This window comes from Lepisosteus platostomus, chromosome 1, assembly GCF_059453375.1.
Source record: "Lepisosteus platostomus isolate fLepPlt1 chromosome 1, fLepPlt1.hap1, whole genome shotgun sequence".
Taxonomy (NCBI): domain Eukaryota; kingdom Metazoa; phylum Chordata; class Actinopteri; order Semionotiformes; family Lepisosteidae; genus Lepisosteus; species Lepisosteus platostomus.
In genome coordinates, this window is record NC_142611.1 from 54,968,729 (window position 1) to 54,979,016 (window position 10,288).

The 10,288-nt window shown below is 43.0% G+C and overlaps 1 protein-coding gene across 1 annotated transcript; it reads right to left on the minus strand.

Annotated features, from left to right (window-relative positions):
• Nucleotides 1-235: 235 nt before the first annotated feature.
• LOC148678232 (G protein-coupled receptor 151) lies at nt 236-2,366 on the minus strand. Its single transcript, XM_088632725.1, has one exon. The coding sequence runs from the start codon at nt 2,065-2,067 to the stop codon at nt 874-876; it is 1,194 nt and encodes a 397-aa protein (XP_088488851.1). The 5' UTR covers nt 2,068-2,366; the 3' UTR covers nt 236-873.
• Between the last annotated feature and the right edge of the window lie 7,922 nt (nt 2,367-10,288).

The following is a 10,288-nucleotide window of genomic DNA, read 5'->3' on the forward strand; positions in this document are numbered from 1 at the left end:
TTTCTATTGATCGTGTTAAAGTATGCAGCAGAGAAATACGGGAGTTTGGTTGTTGATTATAACTATTTGTGTGTGTTGTATTTATCGGATTATTTTATGACAGATTATTACGGTCACATAATCTCGAAGCAGGCTTTCATGTATAAAATGCTCTGCATTGGTATGAATAGAATGAATGTCTGGACTCAGTCTGACAATGACTTGTCAGTCCTCAAAGAAAAACAAGGAATTCCAGTTAAAGTTAAATATTTTATTAACTCCAAATACATATCCGAACAGTAGACATAGATAACGTAACTTTCTTTCTGAGGAACATTTCAACACTTGAGTAGCGCTAGAGAGGCGCAGAGATCCGAAATGACTGCGCCAAGCACGATTTCCCCTTTGTCCATGTCGTCAATTAAATAGAAAACACTACACTTGTTTTCTCATGATAATGAAATATACACCTCCACAAAACAAAAAAAGAAAATTCGATTCCGACCAAACCTGTAGCAATATTCACAAGTATTTTTTCAGGACCTGCGATTTTCCGATGGAACACGCCCACTTGTCCAAAATACTGAACTTCTCTTAATGGTTTTAGTGATTAGGGCAAGGACTTCACTGTGAAAACTAATCTCTAGATATCGGTGCGAATACACCTACCAAACAGTTGACGTTGCTGTTCGTTAAAAGACTTGTCGTTTGCCAAAGTTTTTTTTTACATTTTTTCATTTCTACGACACTCCGTCCATAAATCGATCACTCTTTATCCGAAAATTGTACAAAGGGGGCACTTTACAACATAACCCACTTGTCCCGAACCCATCTTGTTCAGCAGCGGCAGACGCCCGCTGAGTCTCTTGGTCAGCAAATTGTCCCACTCCTCTACTACTGCTTCTCCTCGCGCTCCCACGGAATCGGGTCGTGGTCCTCCGCCGCGGTTGTGTTCCTCCGCTCCTGCCAGAAGTGTTCAACATCTGGCAGGATCTTGCCGCAGGCGTCCCTGGGTACCTCGGTCTTCGCGTTGGGGGACACCATTCCCAGGTCCTGGAGGGAGTTGATGACGCTGGCCCCCACCTCCGCTCCGTTCTCTCCGGTCTTCGGGCTGCGGCTGCCCCCGGCTCCTCTCGTGCCCCTGCAAGACAAGCACGCCCAAACACTTCCGAGTCCGTCTTTGAAGTCTTCGGACATGGCCAGCAAAATGATGGGGTTGACTGTGCTGCTGACATACAAGAACACCTGTGCGAAGATAATGAATCCGGCCGGCGGCCGGTGCGCCTCACTGTAGCTGTGCCGTGCCCAGATCCAGGCGACCCACTCCGTGAGCCACATCAGCTCATAGGCGCAGCTGACGCTCACCAGCATCAGGGTGATCCGTTTGCTTTGCGGCCGCGGATTCGGCGTTTTGTTTCTTCTCGGCTTTGTTCGTAGGATTGCTTTGGTGTAGCACGTAACGATGAAAATAACAGGTATCACGTAAGCCACTGCGGGGTAGATCTTGCTGAAGACGTTCATAAAGTTGGAAGCGTAAAAGGGGACTTCAAAGATGCACAAGTCAACTTCCTTGTAGTGCTGTAGGGTAGTGAATACCATGTGAGGGATCGGTAAGACAATAGATACTGTCCATATCGTCACTAGGGCTCCAATTAATCTCTTTGGGTAAAAATGTATAAACTTTGGCGGGTTCAAGACGTAGTTGTACCTGGCCTGGCTGATCGCTGCCAGTGTGAAACTTTTGGCCACCAAGCAACAGTGCAAAAACCAGTCCGCCGTCTTGCACACAAAGCTCCCCAGAGTCCAGGACTGTCTGGAGTAGGTGACAGCGCGAACAGGGACGCAGAACAACACGATGAGCAAGTCGGTAGCGCTCAGGTTGACCAGGAGCGCGTTCACGACCGATGTCTTCCCTTTTCTGAAATCGTGAATGAGAACCACCAGGACCAGCAGATTCCCAACAAATCCGATTAGACAAATCCCAGCAAAAATGACAGGCAGCACGACGGTGACTTCCACGCCGTCTAAAAGTTGAATCCCGCCAGCGAAATCTAACAGTGAAGTATTCATTGTCTCCAAATCAGACATTTGCGTGTTTTTCTTTCCAGTTTCACAAAAAGCACACCGGTGAGGTTAAGCGTGAAGACATGCAAAAAAATCTTCAGGTGTAATATGGCTGTAGTAGAATTTAATCCTAAATTTAATTTATTTCACAAAACTTCCCGCTTTTGAAATGTACTGCGAGTAACATGTTTCCTTCGGAGGCGTCTTCCTTTCTGCAAGTGCGCAATGATCTGAAGTCCGGTCCTCGGAGCTGTTCACAGGCGCGGTGGTTCTGAAAATCTTTGCAAATACATGTCAGGAGTGGAGTGCTGGCGCGACAACAGTCTGAGTGAACGTGCCGAGCGGGAGGCATACAGTACCTTTATATGTAGTAATTTAAGTGTCGTCAAGATCTCACGTCACCAGAATATCTTAAAACAGTGGGGACAGGTTGGCTTGGTTACATGTACTGATTGAATTGGAGAAGAAGTTGCAGACTGTTTTTCTTACTATCAAAGACAGATTCAAATTTGTTTGTTTTTTTTCGGGGGTGGGGGTGGGGGGGGGGGTTAGGGTCAGAAAAAAAAACAAACCATGGATGGCATTTTTAATTCCTTTTATAAAATAAACAAAGCGTGTAATGAGTTTTAAAGAGGTCGACCTTGGCCCGTTAATGCTTCAAAATTGCTACTCTGTTTTGTTATTTGACAAAAGGGCTAGAGGCTCCGAAAAGGCCTCCTGTCTTTTGAAACCGTTCGTTTGTTCTATTTTGAAGGAGGCACCAAGCTGATGTGTTATTGATCGACCTCACACCTTTGATGGTGAAAATGATCCACCTGTCTAGCCAGTCAGTGTGTACAGAAGTAATAATCTGTTGACTTTAAGTTCAACTTTCAATAAAATCCTTAAGCAGCACCCGGAGAAGGGGGATTTTTCTTTATTCGTATATATAAATTTAGATACATTTCTGGATTATCCATACTTATTGGCAAGTTAGAGTTTTTAAGATTTTGCGAGAACATTTTTTAATACCTTTTTCTTTCTTTAGCCATGATTATTACAGTACCAATAATAGCAGTTTGCCTCCAAACATGTTGGAAATATACACTCCATCAAAACTAGCTGGTATGAAGAAATGGCTTTATTCTTGATCATCTACAGTTTTACATTAGCATTCCTTTATGCAGTTAGTGATCAATCCAAGAATGCTTATCAAATAAAGTGATCAGCCTTATTAGCTTGTTTTTTTTTCTTTGCTGTGAAACCAAATAGTCAATATTCCTTTATTGTATGACCACTGTACTGTTGGCTGGTGGCTGATTTCCCATTACCAGAATAGTAAATTTACATTTTTAAAAGGCTTGATCACCAACATGTGACAAAGGAAGTGAAGCAGTTAATTTTTTTAGAAACATTCGCAGGCAGGAAAAAGAGTGGCTGTTATTTAGCTTCAGCTCAAATTTTTAGCTGGTTTGGAAATCAGAGCACAAGGGCACAGCTAATTGCATAAATTGGCCATGAGAGCTGCCATTTGTCACCTTCGTTTAACGTTCAATGGATCACTTCTGTGCAGAATTAGATTCCACTTCAGTCATTGCAAAGGCGCTGCCAGTGTAACAAGTGGCTGATGCCATTTAGCTCTTTCTGTTTGTCTACAATTGAAATCATCTGCATTTGTCCAGGACAGGGATCTGCAGTTCTGGTACTGGACATTTGCTTGGCCTTTGGGTTTTTGGTCCAGTCATATCTTCAGACACACTACATGCATAATGATGAATAATAATTATCCCAGATTACTAGGGTATAAACCAATATGAGCTATTTGTGCCTCAGGATATATGCTGGAGTTCATTGCTTTGTATACTATTAAAATCCATTTTTATGCGCAGGGCCATAACATTCAGTTGAGCTTTCCCTTCATCTGCAAATGGACTGCCTGGGCCATTTGTGTCAATTAAAATCAGAATCACCAAATTACATTCCCGGACTCTCTGATTCTCCTTACCAACAAAATCAAACTTGTGCTTTTCTAATGTACTGCTTAAACGGTTAATGAGTTTTATTTAAATTCGATGGGCTGCCAAAGAAAGTGATTGTACCCTACTGTATATAAAGAGATCTGTCATTCTTCCTTCTTTGTGAGAGAAAAGTAAGGTTTCTGGCTCCAAGGACATGTGACATAAAGCAGCTGTCTTTAATAGTTACTCTTCGCTTTGCCTGTGAAATTGCTTCTGTGACTCAGATGTTCTTGACCTGTGCATTGATGCTGAAGAGTATTATCGGCTTCTCTGTATTCCCTCCTGGGCATCCCTGGAGCTCTCCGTTTGCCTTAATCAGTCTCCTCCTAGAGAAATATTTTCAAGAAGGTTATAATGTTATAAAGAGAAGGTATTTCAAGCCATCAGATGTGAATGTAATTCCCTCCTCTGTGATTCTAGCCTAAAACTCTATGTAATAATCAAGACAGAAGATAGTGCTGGTGAGAAACATGCCCTCCTCCTTTTTCTTCTGGGGAAGTCAGGCCTCTGAGTGGAGCTGCAGCATATGCACATGTTCTGAAAGCGAACAAGATGTTTTCCAGACTGAAATACCAGACAAACTCACTCACTCTCCTACATAAACTGTGCTAAGGAATGTGCAGAATAATAAAGACCATTGCTCACAACAATAACTCATGTAAAGCCAACATGAGGTCCCATATTGTCAGAGAAAGCATTAATGTATAGATGCAGATCTATTTTCTTTTTAAATTTAGAATTGCCAATTAATTGTGTAATATACCTATATGAATTCATGTTTATTCTCCCGCTTAGTGTTTTAAAACCCCTCCATGGTGGGAGAGAAGACTCCTCTGATCCAGACAGCTTCACAACACTCAAAGTCTTCTAACAGGGTCGCAGACTGTAACTCCCTGGAGTGCAGGTTCAGCACTGACTGGAGGAGGAAGATTCAATCACCCACAGCACAACATGTCTGCAGAGTTCCGTATACAGCTGGCTATTGCTATAACCCAGGCTCAAACTCACAATCAGCACAGAGGCAAGTGCTTTTACCAGCTGAGCTACGCTGAAGCCCCAGATGGAGTGCTTGTATAAATGAACCTGATCGATTAGTGCAGGAGAGGCACAGTGGCATGGCAGTGAACACTACTACCTCGCCACACTGAAATCTCTGCATATATCCCTAAATGCACATGTGAGTGATGCATATGTGTGTGTGCCCTATAATGGACAGCCATTTTCTCCATCTGAGAAGGGAGGCCTCTAAGGAAAACCAGGTTGCTGTTGTAAGTGGTGTTGACCAGTAGGTGGCACACTTTGCATTTAAGTAAAATCTTCAAACCAGCCATCCTGTGTGGTGATTGTAATAGGTGCCGTCCTTTAGCTGAATTCTGGGTGCAGAATTATAATGTCTAGTCCCTCATAACATATTGTGACTGCATGTTGCCATGGCAAAATTCAGAACAACAGCATGAAATAGCCAGTGTAAACTGAACGAGTACTGACAGAATAATTTAAAAAATAGACAAATATTAACAATGAGGGATTTTGAAAGGCTGCGGTGATCCTTCTGAAATTACCTCGAAAATGAGAAATCGAATATTAGGCATAATTCCTTTCTCCCCTGTCGTGAAGTGCAAACACTTCCAATCCAGCGTGTGTGTTGTGTGTCTTCAGCCTCTTCCTAATATTATGGTAAACAGATCTTGAGATTATTCTGAACAATGACCCAGAAAGGTATTGGAATTTCAATAACCGAGCAATGCAGTGCATTTGAGAAGAGACACAATGGTTCATAAACAGTATTGTACATACAGTACAAAACCATTGTCAAGCCTACAGGGATATTTCCATTCACTTTCTAAGAATATAAATGACACTTTCTGCAATTTTATCCTGGTGGTTCCTCTCTAGAACACTTCAGTCTAAAACCCATTGTGGTCTTTAGAGCTTCATCCATACATTGCAATTGGCTGGGATGATTATTAAACTATTTGGAGTTAGAGGTAGACTAGAATCCAGGAGTTTCAGTTCCACATAGGAAAGTTGGTGGCTGGCAATATAACAGGGATTCAGTATCAAACATTCACAACTTTGGAAACAGAGCCTTGAAGGTCATTTGAAACCCACAGGGCAGCCAGTGAGGAGGAGCTCAGTGTGGTTTCATTCCTCATGGCCCCACCCAACACCTACCTGCTGTACTGAGCTTCCAGGAGAGAGAGCACTGCAGTGTCACCTAGAAACACAACACATTGGCTGAAGAAGACACCTCACCTGCAGACATCATAACAGCTGAAACCTTGCTCCTTGTATATTTAAGGTTGAATTAACCTCCTGTAATTCCACCACAGCCCACATCTCCCCACTGGAGTCAGGGCAGAGATGGATAAGAACAGGCTCATGAAAGCCCATGAGATCTACTCTAAGACACAGACGACTTCTTGACAGGTAAGGCTGTCAAGGTGTGGATGTGAACACACAGGGCCCGTTTTTAAGTGGACAAGGAGAAGCACATTTCGCATGCAGAGCGTAAGGGGCCACCAAACAGTTCTGGCAGACTCTGTGCGCTGAACACAACTGGTTTTAATGTGTTGTTCCTGTGACTGTACAATGTATATTGGAGAACTTTGATCATGCCTAAGTGTCACAGTGACACAGACAGCCAGATCATGTTTTTTGCTGCATGTTTACATACCTGTGAACATAATGAAACGGATGTGAAATGACACCTGCTTAGTTGACAGTTTCATAAACAAACCACATAAACCACCTTAAAACACTTGACCGACCCAATACACTCACCAGCCCATCATGAGCTCTGGATAACTGTAGTGACTGACAATGGATGAACAGTGCTTCACTGTTTTACTGAAGGTGACATGCAGTGCATGACTAACCATGCTCACATTCTCCCTTCTTCCACTCACCCTGCTCTTCTCCTCTATAATTAATCATAGGCAATTGTAATAATAATTACAATAAGCAAAGGAAAAGTTGTCTTTTTTAGCTGCCGTGCAATTTTGCAGGCAATTTGACAATCAGGCAGTACATTATCTCAGAAAGAATTAAAATAATATCATGGGCTTTTCACTGCCAGAGAAAATAACATCAACTTCCATTGGTGATGCAGATTTCTGTCCATCATGCATCGGGAACAAGAAAGTTAATCTGTATAGCTTTTAAGTAACTCCATGATGCTGGTAGTTCTTTTCAATCAAACTAGAGCAAAGACAGTTTCTCTCTGAGGAATGATCAGTAGGTCAAATCTGTCCCTCTGGGGCCTGACACGAAGAATGCATTGCCTAAACCCTTCTGCAGCCCAGCACAGCAACACAGAAAAGGAAAGGGTTTTTAAAAATGTGTGTGATGGCTGGTAAGTAACTCAGATGGACAATAAAATGATTCATTTCTGCAGGGTTTGTTTGGGAAAGCGGTTCTGTGTCACTGCAGATTCTGTCGTGGAAATCCTTGATGCTGAAAAAAGGATGAGAGAGCTGCTTAAAGACAGGGAAACGAAGTGATAGGTACAGTATTTTATCTCCTAGGTGCACAGGCCCCGCACCCAAATATCAGTGTTGTTAATATTGACCTTACGTACTTGTTTTGTATTTTAAAACTTGTTGTTATTCCAAAAGAAAAATCTTCCCTCAGAAAAACTCAGCATTCATTTGTCTGTTCGGGGACTGATTCACTAACTTAACAATTCCAAATTCAAAGAGCTGTTTTGACAAGACCAATGATTTTTAGAGCTGCCAAAGCACTAACTATTATCGAAACATTTAGAACAATAATATCAAATTATCATCTGAGAGACTCTGTTTCTCCCCAGGCTGTGTTAGATCATGTACTGGGCAGTGACTTCAATCGACTTTTTTCTCCCCTCAACCCTAGTAGGATTGGGAGCTGTTCTGATTCTGACAGGTGTGGGAATTCTGGCATTATATTTGTTATTTTGGGGAAGAATGTTTATCTAATTTCTGAGTTTTTTACATAGTGTAGCAAAAGGGCTATTTATGTCTCTGCTTCTCCCAGCTGGCAGTTGGTGCACAGCCTGTCTTCTCTAGATAACCAGATCTGCTTGTGCCTCCCTGTTTCTATCACCAGGCAGTGATAGACCGTGTTAGAAACACTGAGCCTGTCCTCTCTTGGCAGCCAGGTCTGCCCGTTTCACCCAGTTTCAATGTCCAGGCTGTGGTCACTGAGTTTGTCCTCTCAGGTTAGTCAGGTTTGCCAGTGTCTCTGTTTCTTTGACTAAGCTGTGGTCACTGATCTGCTCCTTGTTGTCTCTCATCCTGGTCATTTACGTCTCTATTGTGCACTGTCTTTTAGAGCCAGGTAATATTACAGTATGTAGCCAATTGATCCAATTTCACAACTGACACGATACAATTTTGATTGTGTCTATATCTGGTCTGATTTTCTGACTTATTGCTGCTATACTGTGCATATAATTCAAGAAAACAATATAACCATGGAAAAATTAAGAGTTCATGCTCTCACACTCACTCTTGTCTTATCTACCTGATAGCATACATGAAATTGAGTTCAATAACACCAGCTTTTAGGGGTGATGTTGTTATTAGAGTATCTCAGGGATCTGTTCTAGGATAACCGCAGTTATATCAATAAATAATATGATTCAATAAATGATCTAAAATGTGGGTATAGTTAGTAAGCTAGTCAAGTTTGCTGATACCAAAACAGAAGAATTAGAAAAATCTGTAGAAGCAGTAAATTAAATTAAAAAGATTAAATTTACATAGGCAAACACCTGGGGCAGCAACATGATTTTCCTTAGAGGTCTTCCATGCCAGGACTGTGCAGACCCAGCTGTGCTTTGCTTATGAGATCTACCAAGATCGAGCTAATGGGAATGAGAAGCTTCCGAGAGAGCTGAGGGGAGCCAAACAGTATCTATCTCACAGTGAGGCAGAACCCTCACTGCCCATATAGGATCAGGGGATGCTCCCTTCTCCCCCATGCTAAGGGGGCACTGTCACAGCCGCTCTGCTCCGCTGGAGGGACTAGGGGAGTACTGGGGATCAGGGTGTTAGAGACCCCCACGCTGCTGGAGGGACTAGAGGAGTACTGGGGAGGTCGGGGTGTTAGAGACCCCCACCCTGCCGGAGGGACTGGGTTAGTACCGGGGGGTCAGGGTGTTTGAGACCCCCGCACTGCTGGAGGGACTAGGGGAGTACTGGGGGGGTCGGGGTGTTAGAGACCCCCAACCTGCCGAAGGGACTGGGGGAGTACCAGGGGGGTCCGAGGGACAGGAGGAGTAATTCAATCGGAATTTCAGTCTGTACCAAATCCATTCAGTCAGATTTATTCACGTGTTCATTTTTATACATTTTTAAAAGCACCTTGTAATTTGTATTACAATTGTATTTTACTCTTACATACCCAAACATCTTAGATGGATTCAAGCAGATGCACTGAAAAGACATCAGGCTGGCAGGTAATTTAGCACAGGCAGTTTTAATGTGAAGCGGTGAAGCACCTGTGACACACAGTTTCATTTTTAATTGAATTTCCTGCCAGATAATAGACCTTCTTTTCTGAGAGGCTGCTGTGTGATTGTAGCTGTATGATGATCCATAGCTTTTCAGATATGCAGTTGGTGATATGCAGAACAGTAAGAAGACCAGCCTAGAATGGCCAGCCTAATCCAAAATGCACTCTCAGCGGCACCTAGTGGTGCTGTTGTTCAACTACAAATTCATCATTGAACTCCATTTAGAAAAGAGGTGTGCCTCAAGCGGCTCTCCAGGCCTTGTATATTGAGCACAATCTTTTCTTACACAGAAGTTTCGGGAATGTGTGAATGGAATCTACAGTTACCTAGAGTTTTATATTCAGTCTAAATTATCTTAGTGGAATTCACACATGTGAATTAATTTCTACTGAACAGAATAACAGAGTTACATAGCATCAGTGCTGTCACAAAGCAGGCCACCTCTTTGTATCTTCACCCTTTATTGTATATTGAGTGCCTCCTTTTATCCTCAGGACCAGAGCCCAGCAGTGCTGCCCCCTTCTCTCATGGGCTTGCCTGAAGCCCCCGTTGTCACCACCAAGGTGTGATGAGTAGCAGAGCATTCCCGAAGAAAGCCGTTGCTGCAGGAGTTCATGCAGCAATGTCTGCTGTGCGCCTCCTCCCTTCTCTTGACAGGAGCCTCTCTTGATTGTGTCAAGGTGATGAAGACCTCCGCCAGACTACAGGAGATTGGGAGATGTCTAACCTGAGTGTCACCATCTTCGACTGA